Source organism: Phocoena phocoena, chromosome 6, assembly GCF_963924675.1.
Source record: "Phocoena phocoena chromosome 6, mPhoPho1.1, whole genome shotgun sequence".
In the NCBI taxonomy this organism is placed as follows: Eukaryota; Metazoa; Chordata; class Mammalia; order Artiodactyla; family Phocoenidae; genus Phocoena; species Phocoena phocoena.
In genome coordinates this window covers 113,426,610-113,449,861 of record NC_089224.1, presented here as the reverse complement: position 1 = coordinate 113,449,861, position 23,252 = coordinate 113,426,610, and the positions used below count along the sequence as shown (strand labels likewise).

Genomic DNA, 23,252 nt, shown 5'->3' with positions numbered 1-23,252 from the left:
CGTGTACACCACCACCCTGGTGTCTCAGGCCCGTGCAGGCATCTCTAGTCATTCATTGAGCCCTCCCAACAGGGCCACCAGACCGCCACTACCAACCAATCCCAGGCAACCTCAGGCCTCAGCACTGGGTGGGCTCCGGGAGCTTTTCCCCAAAGCGGACTCCGGCCAGCTGCAAGAGGAGCTGGACCTGGCCTGGCAGTGACTGTGCCCTTGCTTCCTAGGATGGATGGCAGATGGCAGCCTTCACGCTGGGCCTGGTCCCTGCTGGCTGTGGCACTTGTGGCTGGGGGTGCATCGTCCACGGGGGCCGTGGTGAGTGGGGAGCACGATCCTTCGCCCAGGTCGGCTGACGCTGAGGGCTGGGTGGCAGACAAGGGGCAGGGGTCCGGGGGTCCTGGAGTGCCTTCCCAGATCCCCTCCCGCTCCTGGGAACGTGCCTTACAAGCCAGTGAGGCCAGCCCCTGAGTGCGGGGCTCCGGCCACTCCGGAGTCCTTGCTGATTCGACAGGACAGGGGCTGACTGCTCCCCTTCTGAGAGAAGCCCCGGAGTGTGGCGTGTAGACGGGCGGGTTTGGGTCCTGCAGAACCCAGGCTGCTCGGGGGAAAAGAAAGGATGGTTAGGGTCAGCCTCAGGATCCCGCCAAGCTCCCAGGATGTTCCAGATCCCCAGATGGGGCAGGACCTGAGGCCCACAGCTCCCTGGGAGGTCCCCCAGAGACCGCCCTGGAGATCTGAGCCTAGGCTTCGAGCAACCCACCCAGGGGGCTGTGTCCTCCTGTCCAGGGCACGGGGACGGCAGGCCCGTCCGGCCAGGTGCTCCAGCCTCCTTCTAACTGTCGTGGGGCCTCTCACCCAGGACAACAGCCCAACGTCCAACAGCCTGGAGGCGGGCACCGATGCCACCGCCTACTGGTGGGGAGAGTGGACCAAGTGGACGGCATGTTCCCGCAGCTGCGGGGCTGGGGTGACGTCCCAGGAGCGGCATTGCCTGCAGCAGAGGTGCGGGGCTTGAGCACATGGCCCCGAGGGGCTGGCGTGAAAGTGGGGCCGCCTGCACGGGAAAGGGAGGCCTGGGAGGTGGGGGGGTCTCGGGCTGGGACAGGGGTCTGCGGTTTCAGGCTGCACAGGCCAGGTGAGCAGGTCAGTCTTTTCACTGGCCTCCGTTGGGGACGTGGCTTCTGTTGGGTCCCAGGCAACAGCGTCCTGGGGTTCGTCCTGCTCCATTTCTAGGGCTCTTTCAGTGAGGGGTCAGGCCCACCCTGGGTTTCTCTTCTGAAGACCTGAGTTGAATAAACATGGGGAAAGCATACGGTGCAGTGGTTACTGTTGGCCAGACCTGGGTTCAAATCTTGCCTCGGCTACTTCCTAGCTGTGTAACCTTGGGCAAGTCACTTAACCTCTCTGAGCATCAGTTTCCACATTTGTGGCGTGGAGATTATGCTCGAGCCCACCTGACATTTCTGAGAATACAAGAGACAGTGTGTGTGTATGCACTGCATACATGGTAAATGTTGTTATTTTATTACTAACTCTGTGTCCCAAGACCCTCTGCTGTGTGCTGGGGATAGAGAGGTGAATTGGATCTCACCACCGCCCCCCAATAAGGGACTAAGAAGCACCCTCTAACTACCTGAATACCTGTGACGTGAGAGGGCTCTGGTGCAGCAGCGGGGCTTGAGTGGGGAGGAAGGAGGCCTCGGTCAGAGGAATCAGAGCAGGCTCGGGGGCAGCACGGTGGAGGAGTAGCCCAGAGGCCGCCCAGGAGCAGAAGCAGGGTCAGGGCTGCAGCCCATGTCCTCCCGCCAGGAGGACGTCTGTCATGGGCACTGGGAACCGGACCTGCACGGGCACGTCCAAGAGGTACCAGCTCTGCAGAGTACAGGTGAGGCTCCGCCAGACGGGACCCCCTCCCCCATCCCCCTTCTCTGGCGGGTCTCAGGTCAGCTTCCCGGTGGCCCTGGGCCCTCTGGACACTCTGTCCAGGACCTGCCACTTACACCCTGTTGAAGAGAAGGGTGGTGAGGGCCCCCGGGCTCAGAATCCCCCCTTCCGGCATCAAATCAAATCTGTGGTGCCCACCACGGGCTGCGGGCACCTGAGGGGAAAAGAACCCACTTCTGCTGGCGGAACTCCAGCACGACCTCAAGGTCTGGGGTCTAGGGGTGCACGCGGCCCCTGCGCTCAGCGTGAACCCTGCTCACCGGTCTCCCCGGGGGACTGGAGTCACCGGCATCCCCCCTGTGCGCCCACCTCTGCTCTCTGCGCCCTCAGCACCCAAACCTTCTTTGTCAGTCGCGTGCCGCACCGAGGTGGCCGGGTCTGGGCAGGAGGTGCTGACTCTGGCTCACCCTCCCGTCACCTCTCGATGGGGCCAAAGCCAGTCTGAACCGGACCCCCGGGACGGGGGGCGGGGCAGAGAGATGATGCTGTGCGTGTCCCCATGTCCCTGCGTCCACGTGTCTGTGTGTCTGTGTGGGCACGCGGGGGGAGTTAGGGGCTGGAGGGAGGCGAGCGGCCACGACCTCTGTGCTGGCCTCACCAGTCAGCTGCCCTCCTGACGTGAGCTCGGGAGGGAGCCCTGGCCCAGTTCGGCTTCTGGCCGCGGCGTGAGCAGCTGGGCCCCGCACAGGCCCCTCCCCTCTGCCCCACGGGCTCCTCTTCTACGAAGTCAGGCCCACGCAGTCAGTGCCCGTGTCCCAGGCACTGTGGCTACGGCTGCGGACACGTAGATGGGCCCCTGCCCGAGGACGCGGGGCGAGTGGGGACCCCGCGCGAGCACCGCCGAGGCCGGTGTCCCTGCCGCTCCATGTGCAGCCTGGGAGAAGGCCGGGGCGGTGGGGCTGAAAGGATCCAGCCCAGAGCACAGGGAGGGCCAGCACACGTGGGTGCTGGAGGCCTGGTCCTCCCTCCCTCCTTCCAGAGAGCCCGAGAGACGGAGAATAAGGAGGAGAGCCACTTCCTGCTCTGCCTGGACAAAAATGCTTTTGTCGGGCCGAGTCCCTCCCAGAGCCTCCCGCCCTGTCTTCCCGCTTCCCAGGAGTGTCCGCCGGACGGGAGGAGCTTCCGCGAGGAGCAGTGCATCTCCTTCAACTCCCGTGTGTACAACGGGCGGACGCACCAGTGGAAGCCGCTCTATCCCGGTACTGTGGCCCTGGGCCACCCAGCAGGGAATTCTCTGGCAGGATCTATACCTGATGGTCACTTCCTGGGGCCTGTGGGAGGGAATGTCCTCGTCCAGTGGGTAGGCAGGTGGGGAAACAGGCCCAGAGGTGGCGGGGGTGGGGGGGGGTCTTGTCCAAGGTCATGAGTAGTTCAGGCGGCAGTGTAAATGACTTGGCCTCTCCCGCTCACCGGGTAAGTGCAGGGTCCCCAGGACCGGCAGTCCAGGGCCATCAAGTCGGCTCAGACCTCCTGCAGAGGGGACACTGCCCCCCACTCACAGGGCGGCAGAGGCTGGACTTCCAGAGCCTGGGCTGGGCCAGATCACCTGCATCTTGGTCCGTTTCTGCCACTGAGACCCCAGGCAAGTTCTTTCCATTCTCCAGGCCTCCGTTTCCCCATCTGTGCCATGAAAGAAGTGCCGTCTCAGTGCGGGGGAGGGGAGGTCCCTGACTCTGGCCCCCGCCAGCCGCCCTGAGACCCTGTCTCCCCCATCAGATGACTATGTGCACATCTCCAGCAAGCCGTGCGACCTGCACTGCACCACTGTGGACGGCCAGCGCCAACTCATGGTCCCCGCCCGCGACGGCACGTCCTGCAAGCTTGCCGACCTGCGAGGGGTCTGCGTGTCTGGAAAATGTGAGGTTGTTCAACATTGTAGCAGAAGTACCACCGGTCTCCTTGCGCCAGCCGCCCACCTGTCCACCCAGGCAGTGGCGGCCCCGGGGCCCGGGCCTCAGCACCCTCCCAGCAGCCTCTCCACCTCCCTTCCTGCAGCCCATCGGCTGTGACGGGGTGCTCTTCTCCACCCACACGCTGGACAAGTGTGGCGTCTGCCAGGGGGACGGAAGCAGCTGCACCCACGTGACAGGCAACTACCGCAAGGGGAACACCCACCTGGGTAAGAGCCCCTGCCGCTCTGGGTCCAGGGCCCGTGGGATCCTGCCGCCGGCTGCTAAGTGACAGTGCAGGGTCCTTCCCCGCCTGGGCCCCCCGATCCTCCACCCAGGCCCAGCAGGGCTGGCCAGCGGCTCTGTAAGGCCCCCATTGGCTACAGGAAGAGCAGCAGCTCTGTGTTGAGCACCTGCTGGATACCAGGTGCCGCGGTGCTCACGGGGATTGGGGACCGCATCTGACCCAAGCGCAGCCTTCAGGGAGATGTTAACACCGTCCTTAAAAGGGGGAAACTGAGGCACGCGTTCCGTCCTCACCGCTGATATGAGATTGAGGTCTGGGCGCACAGATTCTGGGGCCTAAGCTCTCAAACCCGAGTTTCGAGGGCTGAAGGGGTCCAGGCTCCCGCCAGCTCCGCGCCGGCCGCAGCGCAGAGCCGGCCCTCCTGGGGGTTGGGGGAGGGGCGGGCAGGGGGTCTGTGCCTGTGACAGGATTTTGCACTTTTGGAAGGATATTGCTTATAATACTCAGTCTTGAACTGAATACATTCCTGGGTCTCAGTTAATGCCTGTGGGATTAAACTGGGTTATCACAGCCTCCGGACTGGGAAAGGTAGGGCAGCTCAAAACCCATTTGACAGATGGGGAAATTGAGGCCCAAGGTAGGAATTGCCGGCTCGAGGTCCCTCAGAGAGGCCAGGTGCGTCTGGACTAGAGCCAACCCCTTGAGAGACCCCAAGGACCTGGCTGTCAGGACCCCCACGTGTCCTGGAGGTGGAGGGGACAGACAATTTCGGAGTTAGAGTTATAGGGCTTGGACGAGAGACCCAGGGATGGGCATGCCGACTGAGGAGAGGCAGGGTAAGGAAAGGAGGGGTGTCTTTAGCGGAAGCCCAGCCGGGCAGGGGTCTGAATAAGGCAGGGCGAGCACAGTGGGCAGAGGCCGCTTTCTTCAGAGGCCTCGCTGTGGGCGGGGCGCGGGCAAAGACATCGCGCCTTTCCTCCCTTCCTTTCACAAACCTGCTTTTGGGACCTTCCACCAGATCCCGGGGCGTGGAGCTGGCAGAGGCAGGGTTCAGAGGGTGCGTCTCTTTCTGAGCGCCTCCTGGGTGCAAGGTGCGGCAGTAAGGTTCATGCCCGCGTGGAGCTCTCAGCTTGGGGCCCGGGGCTGACCCTTAACCAAGCCCACCTGTAACTCTACCAAGAGCACTGCACGGAGCTAAGTGCAGCATGGTTAACTCGCTCCCAGAGCTCGACTCCGGGCGGGGACTACCACTGCTGTCATTTTACAGATGTGGAAACAGAGGGTTAAGAAACTGGGTTAAAGTCACATAGCCAGAAGAGGCAGAGGTGGGCGTGAACGCAGACAGCCTGCTCCCGGGTCTGTGGTCCTAAGCACTGGCCCACATCCTCCCCCGGTGGATGTGTGCGAGGTAGCTATGGTGAAGAATCTCGGAGCTGTGTGCTAATTTAAAAACGAACACATATAAACCTTCATTTAAGCAAAGTCATCATTTCCTAATCGTTTTACCTCTATAACTCTTGTGTCTGTCGGCTGGAAATACTAGGGCAGCAGGTAAACGACTGTGTCCCTTTTCTCGACTCTGCGCCCAGCGACACAAGCTGGCAGCTTGACATCGGCCACAGTGGGTGGAAGTGCTTGTCCTCTGGAAATCGGCCGATACTGCAGGTCACAGCTGCTCCTGTCCTCCTGCCAAGAGAGCCAGTGGTTAGGCGTTTAGGGGCTCCCCGCGGGCCGGAAGGACCAGCTCAGGGTCTTCAGGGGGCTGTAAAGGGGGCGGCCAGCAGGAGCGGCTCACCTGGCTGTCGGGCCCACGTGCCCCTCGGGTGACTTGGGCATCGGCCCAGCAAACCTGATTCAAGAAGTCCCTCGTCACCTTCTCCCGGACGGCTTTTCATTCTGAGGGCTTTAAAAAAATCTCCCTCCTTCTCCCAGCAAACCCTCTACCACCTGCTGGCAGCACGGTCCCTTCCTCAGACCTCTGCCCCCCAAGACCCTTGGTCCCTTTGTGGGGGGCTCTGTGAGGGTCTCCATGGCTGCCGCCCCACCTGACTGGGGCCTTCGATGACAGGCCCTGAGCTGGGGCCTCGTACTTCCTCATTTACACCTCTGAATGTAACAAGCCTTTAAAATCACCGTGATGGTATGACAACGTGGGTTTCTAAAATAGCACTGGTGATGACGTCCTCGGGGCCGGGCTCTGTGCTACCCAGACTCTCCTCCGTCACCTAGAGTGGGGGCCGTCATCCCTGTACAGGCAAGAAAACTGCTCAGGGTCACCTTGGTGGTAGTGGCAGAGCAGGACCCAAGTATGTTGACTCCAGCAGACTTACGGTCCCTGTGGCCTGTGGTGTGCCTCGGAAGGAACAGGGCAGGTACCAGGGAGCATCTCCCACAGCCTTGGTAGGAAAGTGTCTCGGAAGTGGGGAACGCTGGGGCCGTGCCGGAGCGGTGGGTCAGCTCTCCCGTGGCGGGGCGTGTTCTGCCAGGTCCTGGACTTGCCTCTCGGGCCCCAGGTGCACAGCTCTGGCAGCGGGGAGGGGCTGCCCTTAGACGCTGCCCCTCACACGCCAGGAGTGCAGGAGGGTGGTGACTGCCATCCTGCAGTCGAGAGGCAGTGGCCACAGCCGGCCTGCCGCTCACCGTTGTTCCGTGTCCCCCAGGTTACTCTCTGGTGACCCACATCCCGGCCGGCGCCCGAGACATCCAGATTGTGGAGCGGAAGAAGTCTGCGGACGTCCTAGGTGTGTATGTGGGGCCTGGGTGGCTTCACAGGGGCTTATGGTTTTGCATGGGGTGAAATGTGTGGGTTATGAGTGGACGGGGGACACTTGACCTTGGGTCCCTTCTTTCAGGAGAGGGATGGCCCCAGAAGCCAGAGCTTGACCTGAGTGGGTGCATGTGTGTAGCACGTGGTGGCGGTGGGGGGGGAGGTCGTAGGGAAGCTGACCTCACCCCCATGTGTGCAGAGGTCTTGCACTCAGAGTTGCTTAATAATGGAGGGGGTCATGACTCAGGTAGTGAGTTCCCTGTCCCCGGAGGGCGAGGCACAGGCAAAAGCTGGAGGTGCTGGCGGCGGCCTCTCTGCTCCCCCCGCTGCCTCCCCAGGTCCGAGGAGTGAGACTCTGGGGCTGAGAAGGTTGAGGCAGAGCGAGAAGGAGTAGATGGCCAGTCTGAGGCCAAGGGTGACGAGAAGCAGGGGTGGGATTCAAGCTCCCATCTGGGGCCCTCGAGTTGATGTTTTGGCTACCGGACTGTCTCTGGTGGGAAGCTGGATTCAGTAGGGGTCCTTGAGGATCGTGGCGTCATTTGCATGGTGGCTGAGGAGGTGAGGCCCCACGTTGGTGACAATTTCTGGAAGGGCTCCCTGTGTAGTGGGAAGTTGGCAGGGCAAGGCACCTTGTCTGCACCCCCGGGGGAGCCCCTTCTGGCCGAGGAGGGCAGATACTGCCATCTGTGAGCCGATCTGCACAGGGCAGGTGGGGGACCCGGGCAGGGCTCACCTCCCTCCCTCTCAGGGCAGCTTCTCGGGGGCCAGGGCTGGTGGGGCGCGACCACCCTTCTAAGGGAACGCTGGGGTGGAGGGTGGGTCTTTGCTAAAGGTCCTCAAGGTTGAACTCAGCACGGGCTCTCAGCCCTTCAGGCCCCGGGGCCCCAGTGCCCCCAGCCGGCGGGTCTGCACGCTCCAGGCCCCAGCCCCTGCGGCCCAAGCACGGGGGCCAGGCCTCTGCCAGGCCGGTTGCTCTGTGGCCCGCTGGGAGGGTGGTGAGGCCAGGAAACACCGTGTTCCCAGAGCTGGCTGCAAAGCCATCGTTCTTGAAACAGACGCGTGGAAATACCAAGGGCCGCCTCAGAGCACTGGGAAAGCCGCAGGAAGGAAGGTCGTTACTGTCAGGAAACAGGTTTGGACTCGGGCCGGGGATTTAACCCTGTGCACAGGCCCAGCCCGTCCGCGTCCTCCTCGCCCAGCTCCCGCTCTTATCCCCGTTAGTTTTCAACGCTGCCACATGGAGGGTGTTTTTCCAGCAGACGCGTCCTGCTTGATAATAAATGAACCGCCCGTCTCCTCTGCTTGGAGTTGCATCAGAAGCTTTGGAAGCTGAACTCTTCCCCACCTTCGGGCCAGTTCCTGGCACGGGCTCTAAAGAAACCCTCTGGAAGACACACTGTCCCCGAGGTGGAGCCCCGCCCCACGGCCCCGGGGCTCCCAGGGAGGGCCAGCCGTCCCGCCTCTGGACAGATGTCCCAGCCCATTGCGGGGGGCCGCACGTGCGTTCCCGCTGTCTGGGCGTCATCGCGCTCCAGTTCTGGGAGTGGATGTCCTTCTGAAGTCCTTGGTTCCAAGTGTCCACCGGCACCCTGCCTCAGAGAGAGGCTGACTGGGAGCCACACCGGGGGGAATGGGCCGATCCGGCCAACGGTCAGCCGGGTCCCCCGGTCTGGGCGGCAGAATGTCATGCTCCCAGCGAGAGCACGGAACTGGTCAGCTTGGGGTCAGGTAGGGCCTGCTGGGGCCGCTGGGACAGGGCTGCAGTGTTGCTCGGCCTGGGCCCTGGTGGGGCACTACGGTCCCCTCCCCGTGTCACGGGAGGGGAAGCTGGGGGTGCCAAGTCAGTCCGGCTCACATGGGGAAGTCTGCAGTAGAGCCAGGCAGGGTGGCCCTGCCCCAACCCGGCGGACACCTGCTGTCCAGCGTGTGTCTCGACCTGGTCGCTTGGTCCCTATGCTCTACATCACCTCTCAGCCCCAGCCCCTTTGGAGGCGGCTGGAACGGCAGGACCAAGTGGGCCCTGGGCCAGCCACCCTCAGTCGTCCAGACAAGCCCTTGTTTATTTTAGGCTGATAGGAAGGAGGACCCACACCTCCCTGGTCAGGGCCACATGCCGTGTGCAAACAGAGCGTCCCACTCCCACGACGTGGTGTTTCCTGTCTTTGGGTGCTTGGGGAGGGTCACAGGGATCCACAGGTTGGCCAGAGGTCCCGAGTGCGAGGTCCTGCCCCCCCCCATCCCCACTCCGGCTGCTCCAGCTCAGGTGACCAGGCAGCTGTGCCCTTTCAGCTCTTGCAGATGAAGCCGGCTACTACTTCTTCAATGGCAACTTCAAGGTGGACAGCCCCAAGAACTTCAACATCGCCGGCACCGTGGTCAAGTACCGGCGGCCCATGGACGTGTACGAGACGGGAATCGAGTACATCGTGGCGCAGGGGCCCACCAACCAGGGCCTGAACGTCATGGTGCGTGGGCCGCGGCTCCGGGGCTTCCCCAGAAGCCGGCAGCAGGTGGGGGGCTTCCGGGCCAGCGCCTCCACGCATCTCGGGGTGGGCCTCATTCCTTCAGTCCCTCGTTCACTCACTGAGTCACTCCCTCAACCCAGCCCTCGCTCAGATTTTCATTCCTTCACTAGTCTCCCATTTACTCATTAATTCATTTACCTGTTCACTTGTTCACCCAAGCACCTGCTGACTCACATTCTCACTTGTGTGACCCTCCTCTCCCCTCCCTCCCTCCCTCCCTCCCTCCCTCCTTCCTTCCTTCCTTCCCTCTGTTAGCACCCCTGGAGGATGTGCACAGCAGGAGGTTCTGTGCAGGACATCAGGAACTGTGTGGGGAGATGAGGACAGAAGGCTGGATGGGGTACAGGGATGCAGGACCCACTCCCCACTCCCCAGGTTGGGGTTCAAGCCCCCCATGGAGTTCCCTAGCCTCGGCCCCATGGACACTGTGGCAGTCCTGCCAGGTCCTTGATGCTGAGGGACCATGGCAGTGCCTGTCACGGCTGTCCCCCTGGTGCTGCATCCAGGATGCTCATGGCCCCTGGGGGGAGTGCACGGGGCGCGAGCAGAGGGCAAGAGAGTTTGGCTTGTTATGGCCAGCTTGCCGGGACTTTTCCCGTGGCTACTGTCTAGAAGCGAATGGCATTGCCGCTTGGTGCCCCAGATCTGAAAATGCAGAGGAATTACCACTGAAATCAGGTGATGTCAAGGGGCTCTTGGAGGCCTGCCGGCTTTCATGGAGGCTGAGGGATACGGTGGGGACACAGCCCACCCACCTGACCAATGCCAGAGGCTGGCCCACGGCAGGTGGCAAAGACGTTCTATCTCTCACCCGTTTGTTTCGTGCCCCTCCCAGGGTGGGCGCCCTGTAGTGTGCGTTCACAGGTGATCCAGAGACCTTCACGTGTTACGTCTCCGCCACTGATCCAGCTGCGCGTGTCTTCTCCAGACCTCCTCGTGCCCGATCTTAAAGTCTTTTCCATCCAGGCTCCCGACCAACCGGCCAAGCCAAGTGCCCTGTCCACGAGTCAGTATTTATTCTTACTTAGGGCCACTCTGCCTTCCAAACAAGTTGGGTGGCCGCCTTACCTGCACGGCCTGAAGCCCTCTGGGAGGACTTTCCTTCACAGCAACTCTTCAGGGCTATCCCATGTTCAGCGCGCACCCCCAGACCCAGCTGACGCTGCTCAGAGCCAAGTCTTGCCATTTCGCTCCTCTCTGTCTTCACCCTAAGGGTACTCCGTGCAGCCGTAGCTGTGAGCTGAGAGAGGGATGCTGGCACCAGAGTCCCGGATGCTGGGAGGCTGGGTCACCCGCTTTTCTGTCCCTCTAGCCCCGGATTGCTGCTGGGCCCTCCTGACCCCGTAACTTAACGGAGCTGAGAGGCCTCATGTTATAATGTTCGGCTCTGGCTGTGTGGGTCACTTGATGTCCTGCGGTCAAAGGGTCATCTCTAGTAGGGTCTGATAGCACACCAGGGGTTTTTTTCAAATAACGTCTATTTATTTTAGGTGATATGGCCTTCCTCTAGGATACTAGGGGTCTACGTTATCATTTTCTTAGCAAAGTTTGCCAGAAACTCCACAGTCCATCTTTCCCCACCACAGACACCTTTATTACTGCAGGGGCTACTGGGGATTACAGCCCAGGTGGTGGGCTGCTTGCATCACAGCCTGGGCCTCCTGCAGAGCCCTTTCTCCTCAGGACCCCACTCAAGGCAAATCCAGTATATGGATTGGACCAATATTCCCTGCTGCGGAATATGTTGTGTCCTAAATTCTTCACGACTGGGGGCATGAGATATGCTAAGTTTCCCTTTATTTTCAAGGAGAGGTCTTGTGCCGCCCTCGAGTACCGGACCCTGAGATTTTCACTGATGTGGGGCCAGTCTTCACAGGGGTTAATCTCCGATCCTCTGGAATACGTATGTTTTACCAAGGCCTCCAGTGCCCCGTCCTGCTCATCAGGTCTGCTAAGCATGATGTCGTCAATGTAGAGGACCGATGCCACGTTCTGTAGGACGGCCCAGACCCGTCTGTACCGCGTGTTATGACGGGAAGCGGGAGAGTCAAGCATAGCCCTGGGTCAGAACTCTAAATGTGTGAAACAGAGCTCTTCTGCTTCTCCTTCCTGATGGGGGTAGAAAAGAATTTGCCAGATGGTCAACTTGAGGGCAGGTTAATCCGCTCTAGAAAGGATGCCGTATCTGTCCCAGAGCTGCCACTGGGGCTGCTGCTCGGCTGAGCTTGCAGGAATCCACTGTCACCCTCCTGGATCTGTCTTGCTTTTGTAGGGGCCAAACTGTGGAATGAAATGGGGGCTATGATGGGGTCAGCACCCCTGCATCCTTTAGGTCCTTGAGCGGCGCTAGTCTCTGTGCTTCCCCCCAGGATGCAATATGGTTTCTGATTTGCTCCCCGCCCGGGTCAAGGAGCCAACAGGAAAGTTCTGCTCTCTCCCAGTTATGCGTCTGGGGGCTGGGTGAGCCTTGGATCCAGCGGATAGACTGTCAACCAGACCTGGGCCTTGTTTGGGCCATTACTTGTCATCCACATGCTCTCACCGTAAAGGGGACAGCAATGATGCTTTGGGTCCCTGGTTAACAATGACAACTCGAACCCTGGTCCTACAATGTCTACCCGTTTCTCCACTGAGCAGCTCACCAAGTAAATAGCTGTGGGCTCTCTGGTGGAAGAACTGGGGGGAGCATGACCATATCAACCAATTGGGGATCCTTCTTCCCGGGGACCTGGCTGTTCCATCCTCCAGCAGATTCTGGGTCTAAAACGTGGTCCAGGAAACTGGGCAGGGACTGTGACGTTTATGTGGCAGCTGCCGTCTGCTTTGCGATCATCCACCCGGGATTTCTTCTGATCATACAGATTGAGAAGAACCTTTGCTGGACCCATGCATTTGTCCCCTAGGAGTCCTTTGTTCTGTCAGCTCTGTCCAAAGGCTCAAGCTCCCTGGCTACCGTGTCAACCTCATTGCTCGTTACGGTACCTGAGCCCCCTTGTCTGATTACCACGGGCAGTTCAGCTCCGTACTGGCATCTCCTGCCACCGGCCCTGGCCTAGGAGGACACCCAACACCATCCCTCTAGGTGTCCCTCTGAGTGACGTGGGTGACTCTTCACCACCACGCTTCATTTCACTGTGGCGGCCGGGACGTCCTCCGGGTGATTCTGAAGAAAATAGTCACCTGGCGGCTTTTCCAGCCTTTTCCTCCCTCTTCCGTCATCTGCTGTGGTGGTGCCAGCACGGGTCCTCCCCTTAGTGTGTTGGCCTCACCTTCCCCGGGGTGCTTGCGAGCGTGGTCCCTCCTCCGTCCTGAGCCGGGGCTCCCACAGGAGAGACTTCCCCCCATCCAGGCTCAGCTTCTGCCGTCTGCCGCGGCTGGTTCTGCAGGGTCGTTGCCGATGGCCCCGTCTCCCCCGAGCAGCCCCAGGGCTCCCCTGAGTAGGTGAAGAGGGCGCTTAGCGTGAGCCATCAGCCAGGTGGCCCGGGGAGGAGGTGGACAAGGCCCTCAGGGAGGCAGAGGTCTCCGTACGATCTTCAGGCGAGGGCCAGGTGCTGGCCTTAACAGTGAGGAATGGCCACTTTTTAGGCTCAAAGATTCAGGGGAATCTGAGATTTCAAAATTTTTAAGCAGATTGACTCAGACCCCCACGCCCCAAGTCTCCTCCCGGTCGGGCTCTTGGCGAGGTGGAGAAGCCAACATACCCCGGCTCTCTGACGTTCTTCTACCTTTTCTGGCCCTGCTGGAGGACATGTGAGTCTCTGTGTAACACCTAGGAGGTAACACTCTGGCTTGGCCTCAGGTTGGAGGTTTGGTGGTGATGTCACCCTAGCCTTTCACTGTCTATCTCCAAAGCGCCACATTCCGAAGACCTTTCTCCTTTCTCAAGGTACACCCCAAGCCCAGCCAACTCCCAACACTTGAGACATGGCGCCCAAAGCACATTTTCTTCCTCTGGTGTCTCATTCCGGCCTGACACCTGGGGGGATCTCAGGGGTCCATGCACCGCCAGGGAGGGCTCGCGTCACCCCTGCTGGCGGGGGATCCCGCTCCAAACTCCCATTTGAGAGCTGCTTCCTGGGGCTTCGGACACCAGCTGACTTAAGCGGCGTCCCTCGAAAGACCCGCGAGCACTCAGTCAGGGGAGCCGGACAGTCAGGGGGGAAAGCTGGGGGGCGACGCAGTCTCGACAGAAACCTCAGCCCATCCCCCAGTCAGCTCTGATGCTGGGACGGTCCTCAGGGGCCTGGGCCCTGGTACTTGCGCTTGGCTGGCAGTGGGGGGGCTCCGGGGGGAAGGTGGTGGGGACGGTGCACTCTTATAACTTGGGATTGCTGGCACGTGGTGATAGTAAAATGCAGGTTGGGTTTTAATTGGTTTTATTACCTTTAAAACATTCTCTGCACCCCGCGCACCCTTCACTCCCTGTGCCTGGGGCGGACGGCTCCCTCTGCCCCTTCCCTGGCCGTGTTCGCCCGTCTGTGGACACGGACTGCCCCTGGGGCCACGCGTAGCCTTGGGTGGGCGTGGCAGCGTTCTTCGGTCAAGGGTGAGTCCCTGGGAAGGACGCGGCTGCAGGCCGCAGCAGGAAAGCCTTCTGCAGCTCAGGGACAAGAGTCTTCTGTCCTCAAGGGGCTTGTGGGCAGTGGGCCTCGGCAGCCACTCCAGGCTGGTGGGGAAGGGGCTGGGGTGAGGCAGGGCTTGGGGTCCCACTTCTCCTCCTCCCCCAGGTGTGGAACCAGAACGGCAAAAGCCCCTCCATCACCTTTGAGTACACGTTGCTGCAGCCGCCGCGTGCGCACCGCATCCAGCCCGTCTACTACGGCTTCTCGGAGCCCGCCTCAGACAGCGCGGAGAGCCAGGAGCTGGACGGCGCGGGGCTGGTGGGCTTCCTCCAGCACAACGGCTCCCTCTACGGCCAGGCCTCCTCGGAGCAGCTGGGCCTGGACAACCGGCTGTTCGGCCACCGGGGCCCGGGGATCGAGCTGGGTCTGAGCAAAGGCCAGGAGACCAACGAGGTGTGCGCGCAGGCCAGCGGCAGGGCCTGCGAGGGGCCCCCCAGGGGCAAGGGCTTCCGAGGTAACCAGGAGGAGGGGCGGGGTGGGGCGGGGCTTCCCAGGGAGAGGGGCCTCGGGTGAAGGGTCTTCAGAACCCGGCACCTGCAGAAGAGGGTGACAGAGGTGCCGGTTCCGTGCAGGCTGACCGGGCAGGCCCAGGGCCGGCCCTTAGCAGACATCCTCTGCACATACCTTCCTCCAGGTGGGTATGGTTATCCCCATTTGACAGGTGGGGAGACTGAGGCTTAGAGGGAGGGGTCTTGCCTGCGTCACACAGTCCACCACGGAGGAGCTGGGGGCAAATCCAGGATGGTCCGGCCCCATAGCCCATGCTCTCACTCATTCGGTGGAGACAGACAGACAGACAGCATAGCGCACGAGGTGTGACCAGAGCTCTGGGAGGGAATGACGGGCAGCTGAGGGGCACAGAGAGGACCTCGAGTTCTTGGAGAGGGTGACCCCTGACCTGAGGGCTCCAGAGCAAGTATGGGTTAGCCAGGGGAGGGCACAGGAGAGGGGCGGGGGTGAGGGGCCCAGCAAGGGCCAGCCTGGCGGGACAGGCTCCAGGGGAAGCCGCAGGAGGTACAGCTGAAGATGCAGCGGTGGGTCACAGTCCCTGACCCCACGCTGACAGCTTGGCTGTGCTCCTGAGGGCCGTGGAGTGACACGTCGGGGCTGGGCTGGACCATCAGCCCTGCTGAGGGGTGGAGGGTAGAGCAGACTTGAGAAGGCTCCCCTCACTGACTTGGGGGCAAGTTTCCAAGACCCTGAGAGTCTTCAAGTAGGAAACACGTTAGAGGCGGTATTTGTTCCCTGGGGCTCCAGCAGCAAACTCCCACCAACCGGGCGGCTTAAAACCTCAGAAACGTATTCTCTCCCCGCTCTGGCGGCCAGAAGTCTGTGGAATAAAATCAAGGTGTCGGCAGGGCTGTGCTCCCTCTGGAGGCTCCAGGGGAGGGTCCTTCCCGCCGCTTCCAGCTCCCGGTGGCGCAGGCGTCCCTTGGCTTGTGGCCGCATCGCTGCAGACTCTGCTCTGTCTTCACACGGCTTCTCCTCTGCGTCCGTGTGTCTCTGCGTGTTCTCTTCTTAAAAGGACAGCAGGCGTTGCAGGTATAGGGTCCGTGACGATCTCATCTGGAGATCTGTATGTCTGTGAAGGTCTTATTTCCACATAAGCTCGCATTCTGAGGTTCGGGGCAGATGTGAATTTCGGGGAAACCCTATCCAACCCACGGCAGAGGTCAAGCAGGCTCCCCAACAAGAGGTTGTCCAGGCCGGCTCGCGAGCCTCCGCCAGGCGATCTGTGTCCGCTCATCGGGCAGAAACCTGCCTCTGGACGCTTCCCGGTTCAGGTCTTTGGGGCAGCACCCCTGCTCCGCCCCTGCCCAGGGCAGCCCTTGCCCCGCCATGAGGGGGCACCGGAGGTTGAGCCACCCATCTCCCCTGTAGACGGCAACGCCACCGGGACGGCTCTCGCGGGACACCAGGATGACCAGGAGGCCGGCGCCCGTTTTACCTCCCAGGAGCTCCTCTCAGCCAACGCCATCTCCGACCAGCTCCTGGACACGGGCTCCGACTCCAAGGAGGTCCCCCTCAATGAGACCAGCAACAGCATCTTTGCACAGGGCGCCCCGAGGGGCTCCCCGGCCGACAGCCTCTACGTCGAGTACGAGGAGAACGAGGGAGCCGGTGCTTACCTGCTCAACGGGTCCTACCTGGAGCTGAGCACTGACAGAGTGGCCAACACCTCCTCCGAGGCCCCATTCCCCAACGCCAGTGCCAGCCTCCCTGCCTTGGCTGGGAACAGGACGCAGAAAGCCAGGTAGGAGGCAACTCCCCAGTCCTGTCTGGGGGCTGCTGGGTGAGGGCCGGGACGGAGGTAGGTGGGAGAGAGCCGCCCCCGCCCAGGGCCCCCCCGCCTCACCCCGCGGATCTGAGCAGGGGGTCAGAGGCCTGGGTTTTAGCATCTTTCCCACAAGTTAGGTCCACGGGCTAAAGCTGGTGCCGAGTGCCCACGTGTGATGTGATTCCGGGAACTGGGGGGCAGAGGGGGGGAAGAGGTGGACAGTTCTGAGCACTTGGGGCTAAGTGTTCCATGTGCACAGAGACATGTTCTCATCACAACCAGCCTTAGCTTTAGGGAGGGGTATTGGGCTCAGAGAGGTAGGTAAGCGACGTCCTTAGGGCTCAGAGACTGGAGGCTTGGGGTCCTTAGGTTCTCGGTCTGGATGTTCATTACACACATGGTCGCTGTGCGTAAGGTGGGACAGCTCTTGCGGGAGACCGTAACGTTCCCCGAAGGTGGGGTGGCTCAGGACAACCTTCCCTGCTGGCCACGGAGGAGACTGGGGGACGGTTCAGTGGGGTCCCCAGCCAGGGTCCAGGCCCCGAGTCAGGCACTAGGAACAAGGCCTCCTGCAGTGGGGCTGGAGCTGCCCTGGGACGGGCCGTGGGAGAGAGTCCAGAGCGAAGGACACGCGGGGGAGGCCTGGACAGTCACACTTGGGGACACCTGAGTCATGGCTGGCCCTGGAAGAGTCTGAGGCCAGGAGCCTCCCTGGGTTGGGGTCAGCTGGGATCAGGGTGGCTCCAGGCCTCCACTATCCCTACTAGAGGACAATTCCCTGGGCCAATGATGACTCCCCTGTTCTCTAGGCTAACAGGGCAGAGAGGCTGGTTTAAACAGACTGAGCCAGGCTCAGCACCCCTGGTGGCGAGCGGGGACTAGAGGCAGGAACAAGCCCACTGTGTTTTGCCTTTTTTTAAAATTAATTAATTAATTAATTTTTAAACTTTTGGCTGCGTTGGGTCTTCGTTGCTGTGCGCGGGCTTTCTCTAGCTGCGGCGAGCGGGGGCTACTCTTCCTTGCGGTGCGCGGGCTTCTCACTGCGGTGGCTTTTCTTGTTGCGGAGCACGGGCTCTAGGCGCGCGGGCTTCAGACGTTGTGGCACGCGGGCTCTAGAGCGCAGGCTCGGGTGTTGTGGCACGTGTACTTAGTTGCCCTGTGGCACGTGGGATCTTCCTGGACCAGGGATCGAACCCGTGTCCCCTGAATTGGCAGGCGGATTCTTAACCACTGTGTCACCGGGGAAGTCCAAGTGCACTGGGTTTTATTTTATCTTGTTTTCTGAGGACCCACCCAAACCCCTTGGCTTTAGACACCAAGCCCGTGGAACCCTAGCCAGGGCTGAGGGTGCAGAGGCGGGCGTCCTCGGGGAATTGAGTTTGATGGAAGATTTGGGGTTCACTCTTGAGGTGAGGCAAGTGGAGATGACTCTCTCAGCCTTCCCCGGGGACGAGAGCAGGGAAGCTGGGCCCCTGAGCCCACAGGAGGTGCCCCCCTCTTTTCTCAAGCTGTTTTCCGAGGCCCCATGAGATACCCAGGGCACATCCGGGGCCATTCTGAGGCTCTGGGTGGAATTCTTTGCACGTGTGGCCAGAGTGGGAGGTCTGGAGCCTCCTGCGGCTGCCCTTCTTCCCGTAGGGTCCATCTAGGCCATCTGCTTGCCTGGCCCGGGTTCAGAATGCAGGGAGTGGGCCTTGGGGGTGTGTGGCATCCAGCGGCCGGAAGGGCGAGACAGGCTCTAAGTCTGAGAGGGGGGTTCAGAATCAGCCGGCATGTGCTGTTGTGATCCGGGGCCAGTTACTCAGGGCTCTTCTCAGCCCCAGGGCCGGCCGGAGGATTGAGCTCCATCCGGTACTGAAGCGCTGAAGGCACCTGGTGAGGACCCAGTAAACGGGAAAGATCATAAGCCTCCGGGGTGGGGGAGGAGCCCTTCTGGGACCACGGCCCCGTGCGAGGAAGGCCACCTATCTCATGGTCAGGAGCCCTCTATGAACGGGTTTACCAGGGGGGCACACAGGCTGCTGTTTAATTTGGCTTCAGGCACGGAAAGTGCCAGTGGGTCTCCATCTCAACTCTCTTCTCCCCGCCCCGTTCCCCTGGGATCCGGACCCGTCGTCGGTGACCCTCTCTGGTCCTCAGTTCCCCGTCCCTGAGCGAGGGGCTTGTCAGACGATGCTTCAGGGCCCGCCGGTCGGGCACTCAAGGATTCTTAAGCCAGGTCATGGCACAGGCTTTTGGGTCCTTAGGTCACATTACAAAGAACATCTCCTGCCCCATCCCAGTTGACTCCCACCCCACCCCTGGGCCCTAAGGGGAATGATTGGGTTTCCATTGCCATGTGGGATGCAGGAACTAATACAATGATGGTCATTACTCAGAAAGTCCTGACGTGGTGAGATGGGCGGCTCCCCCACCAGCTGCTTCAAAGTACACCGCGGACCAGAGACCAAAGATGGTCTTTGGAGATAAAGGGCTGAGGGAGGTGGCGGGGGAACCGCCAGGACAAAATAGCCCTGTCACAGCTAGTTGTCCAAACACAGGAAGTCGCGTCTGCTCAGAGAGGGCGAAATCAAAGGGGCAGCCCAGAAAGGAAAGGTTATTTTCACCTTCTCAGAACAGCCCCGAACAATCAAGGGACGCCCCGACACCAGACGCTGGCGTTGGGAACAAGCGTCCGAGACACAGAGACACAGGGTCCCTGTCTCAGCCTGGATCGGGGGTGGCGGGGAAGCAAAGTACTTTATGAGCCTTTTATAAACAAGCGTGGCGGTCCTGGGGAAAGGGTCCAGACGCGGGATCTGAGGCATCCCAGGGCTGAGGTGGTCCGAGCCTTTCGGATCAGAGGGCACTATCTTCCTTCCAGATGGAGGCGGGTGGAGGGTTGGTGGTTTCAGCGATTTCCTGGGTGTTTTCCTCCCCAGGGCCCCACTTCCGAGAACAGGGTCTTTTAGGCCTTGCATTGCTGTGCAAATACACGTTTCGAGAGGCGGGACAGGCGCCTATGCGGTGCTCCCACGAGCAGTGCCATGTGGGCAGCCCCCCCCCCAAAAAAATACCTTTGGTGCTTAAAACCCGAAGGGTTATTTTGAACCGTTTGCTGTCTCTCCAGAATGAGTCACGCTGCCTGCTGGCCCAGGAGGGTGTAATTAGATAAAGATGGCTTCTCCATGGGTGGGGTGGCCGGGCAGGGGCTGGATCTTTTCATCCCCTTTTGTTCTTGGGGAGAATTTAAAGCTGTGGAAAGGAGGGTGGGGGACCCAATCAGCACATTTCAGAATCAGGCTCTTCCTCCCCGGGGAGGTTCCGCGGGTCCCGTGTTCTGAGATGCTTGGGTCTTGGGTGGGTGGAGCGCCCCATCTTAAAGTTCCCGCTCACTTTTAAGGAGGAAAGAGGGAGGACCTTCCCCTTCCCCCGTATGTGTGGAAAGGCTGGGGCAGGCTCCCGGTGGGGATGCCACCAGGTGAGGGGTCCCAGCCGCCCGCCTGTGGCCGGCTGCCCTCGGCTTTCCCCTCCCTCTCCTCACTCTCCCTCCTTCCTGGGTTAACGTAGCCGCATCAGTAAATTCGTTACTTAAGGTCCGTGGGTAGACTATTTCCTGGTTCTCAGAGCGTGATGTGTCTTCAGGGCAAAATTTATGCAAAAGTAAAGTGGAAGAGCCGTTCTCATCCACTTGTGAAATTCCAGAAGTTGGAAGACAAACAGTAAACTCCCAGTTGAATCCAAACCAACGTCTCTATCACAGAATCGACTGGAAGGCCTTTTAGAATGGATGCCCTGCAACCCTCATCTAAGCCTGACCTCCGGGGTGACAGAAAGCCCCAAGGAAAGGACCTGCGAGTGTGCTCTGTGAGAGGGTCTGAGCTTAGGGTGGTCTTCAGTCAGCCCCTCTGGGCAGGAAGGGAAGTGGAGCTGGGCGGTGGGGTCTCAGGGATGTGCCGTCCCCCGGGCCGTGGCACCACGTCCCCTTTGCCGGCTCTGGGGGTGGCAGGGTTCCACGGGCCGCATTCAGACTCAGCCGTCTGCATCTCAGAGCAGATGCCCGGGCTCTGGGAGCTGCCGCCACCTCCCTCTGCCCCTGCCGAGTCCAAAACGAGCCTGCACGTTGGATACGGAGGTTGGGCCCCAGCACACCGACTGGTTCAAAGAAGCAAACAGTCCTAACAATAGTTGGCTGGGCCGTCTGAGTTCCGGCCAAGAATCCGAGCCCGTCGCTGGCGGGGACCCAGCCCGGCGTTCCCTGGCACAGCAGCCGTTGCAGACCTGGGCAGAGGCGTCTGGAGGGGACGCGGCCACTCCCCCGTCTGCAGCTGAGCTTTTCTATTTTGATCATTGGAGGCCCAATGGCTAGTGTGCCCCATTCAGTCAGAATCCCAGCTGAGGGAGGCCGTGGGAGAGAATTCTTGTACCTTCTCAGCACACCAGGTGCTTCTCCGGTCCCTTCCCGGGGACAGGGCAGGAGGAATCTGCACGACCCTGCTAGAAGGTGACAGCGAGAAGGCTGTGTGTGTGGAAGGAGCAACTGCGATGTTGGGGAGCCCCAGATTCTTCACCCCCCAGCCCCCGAAGGTGCTCTGACGGCTGCAGGCCAGTGAGCTCAGACAGTCATTGAGATGGAAAATGCCAACGTCCGTTCCTTCCTACAACCTGCCGCCCCGTGGGCGCTGCTTCCCTTGTCTCTGTTCTAGACGGTGGGCACTGGGACCCCGACAGGTGGCGATTCTGCCTGGAGCTCAGGACAGGTACACAACCACGCCCCATGGATGAGAACACATCCTCCCGTGAAACTCACCCCCTTCTCTGCTTCACCTGCTTTCAGGACCAGGCCCAAGACGCGCAAGCATGGTGTGAGTCCCGCGGACATGTACCGGTGGAAGCTCTCGTCCCACGAGCCCTGCAGCTCCACCTGCACCACAGGTACCCGTGACGGGTGCCGAAGGGCGGCACCTCCCCGGTGGGCGCGAATCCGGGCTTCGGGGCCCATGCACCTGCTTGTGGCCCCAAATTGCCCACACGGAGCTTATCTAGCAGTTTCCTGACCCACGAGGCAGTGCGATGAGGTGGGAGTTTGGATGTCCTTGTGCTTACGACGTGCTGGACCACGGTAAGGCCCAGCCGCTTGGGGGTTAGGCAGCCCCCCAGAGGCTCCCTCATCATTCTTCGTATCACACCTTGTTAGAACAAACATCCTTCTGGTTAAAAAGTAAGAAATCTCAGGTGGTCAGGATCTTACATTTGCTTACAGCAAACGTAGGAGGGGGAAATAGACCCACGTGGTCTGTGGCAGAGGGAACCGTTCGGATTCTAGGACCTCGTCCAGGGAGGAAGCAGGAGGGGAACGGAGACCCCCGGGGTTGCCTGGGGTTAGTAAGTGTCTGAACCTATGTCTGCTCACGTGGCTGGATGCCACCACAGCGAGCTTCTGGCTTACAGCCCAGGGCCTGGGGCTCCATCTGCCGCCAGCTCTGGTCCCCTCCCCCTGGGGACTGCTGCAAGGTCAGACGCCAGGCCCAGGTCCGGGACCTGTGGCAAATGTAGGGAGACCCCGGGTGCCGCCTTATCTATACCTGCGACCTCGTGTGTGGGTTTGGGCAAGACGAGTTACTGCCACGCAAAATGTATGATGCCCCCGACCCTGCCCTTGCACTCCCACCCCCAGCTGGCCAGAGCTCTGGATGTCCCCTGCGTGCTCTGGCCAGTGTGGAAGAATTAGCAAGCCACCGACCGGAGCCTGGCCAACCGATGGTCTGGGCGTGGTCACACCTTCTGCAGCCCTGGTTGGCATCTCAGGAGGAGGGCCCGAGGGAGGAGCTGGGGAGGTGGCCCCGCAGGGCTCTGAATGGACCACAGGCTCTCCGTCTTGGGCTGGAATCTGGGGCCCCTCCTTTTACATGCCCCTCCTCCCCCAGCAGGGCACGGGATAGGCTGAGTTTGGCCCCCTGACATTCTGGAGGGCACACGGTGGGCTTTGTGGGGTATGTGGTGAACGCTTGGGATGCGCTATTTGGTCTACCACACCCCATGCCCTTGGCAAATGCTTAATCTCTCCACGACTCAACTTTCTACCTGTAAAACGGGATGTCCGCCTTTCCAAACGTGGTTACAGGGCTAGACACGAAACGAGAAGTAAGTTGTCATGGCCAAAGCTGAACAAGCGGGCGCCACGGCCAGCACTGCTGCTGCTGGTCTTGGGAGAGGACAGGGTTGAGCGCTGGGATGGGTGCTGGAGGAGCCTGCTTTGAGAGCCTGCTCCCCAAGGGCAGGGTCCTGTTCTGAATCGGGAGCCCCGATGTCGTCCCCACGCACGCCGGGATTGTCACAGACCACGTGACTGGGAGCGTCTCCTGTTCCTCCCGGACACATCGCTGCCCGGGGAGGCGGCGTCGCCTGAGATCCCTCCAGGACGAAGCAGCCTCTGTGGCGAGGGGCCTGAGCCTGGCCCTGGGTGAAAGATGGTCCCCAGGGAGGTCACAGCACCATCTCTCAATACCCACAGAGTGGCCAGGCAGGGTATGGGCAGACCTGCCCTGGGTGGCCCGAGGCGCAAAGTAGGACGAAAGAAGAAAGGAAGTGAGAAAGACAGATTTGGGCTCTGCTGAAAGGAAGCGCTCTCCTTTAGACGAGCCTGTCCGGGACTGGCATGAACGGCCCTGACGCGGAGTGGGCCCCCCGTCCCCGCAGAGGCACCAAGCTGCGCACAGGTGGCGCTCGGCAGAAGTGGTGGAGTCGGATCCCTGCTGAACGGGACCCCTGTGGCCGGCTCTCCTCCAAATCCCACTGTACCGGGGCGCCAAGGCCGGGCTGGCGTTGGGGGCAGGGGTGGTTTACAGACCTTCCGTGGCCCACGGTGTCTGTGCAAACCTCCACAGTGTCGCTGGCACATAGCAGCTCTCCTGTGTCTTTGAACTTCAGCCATGGCAGCAAGCAATCTCTCCTTTCCTTAAAGACGCTCCTGGGAGCGGTAGAAATGTAGGTGAATCGGTTTG

At 61.0% G+C, this 23,252-nt stretch overlaps 1 protein-coding gene across 1 annotated transcript in view; it reads left to right on the top strand.

The window, feature by feature from the left end:
- Positions 1 to 222: 222 nt before the first annotated feature.
- Positions 223 to 23,252, top strand: part of ADAMTSL2 (ADAMTS like 2) — a 33,137-nt gene continuing 10,107 nt past the window's right edge. Inside the window, exons 1-11 of the mRNA XM_065879276.1 lie at positions 223 to 312; positions 857 to 999; positions 1,807 to 1,882; positions 3,038 to 3,140; positions 3,658 to 3,803; positions 3,937 to 4,060; positions 6,738 to 6,818; positions 9,134 to 9,309; positions 14,097 to 14,445; positions 15,873 to 16,245; positions 21,086 to 21,183. Coding sequence (XP_065735348.1) covers positions 223 to 312; positions 857 to 999; positions 1,807 to 1,882; positions 3,038 to 3,140; positions 3,658 to 3,803; positions 3,937 to 4,060; positions 6,738 to 6,818; positions 9,134 to 9,309; positions 14,097 to 14,445; positions 15,873 to 16,245; positions 21,086 to 21,183 — 1,759 coding nt within the window. The remainder of the gene's footprint in view (positions 313 to 856; positions 1,000 to 1,806; positions 1,883 to 3,037; positions 3,141 to 3,657; positions 3,804 to 3,936; positions 4,061 to 6,737; positions 6,819 to 9,133; positions 9,310 to 14,096; positions 14,446 to 15,872; positions 16,246 to 21,085; positions 21,184 to 23,252) is intronic.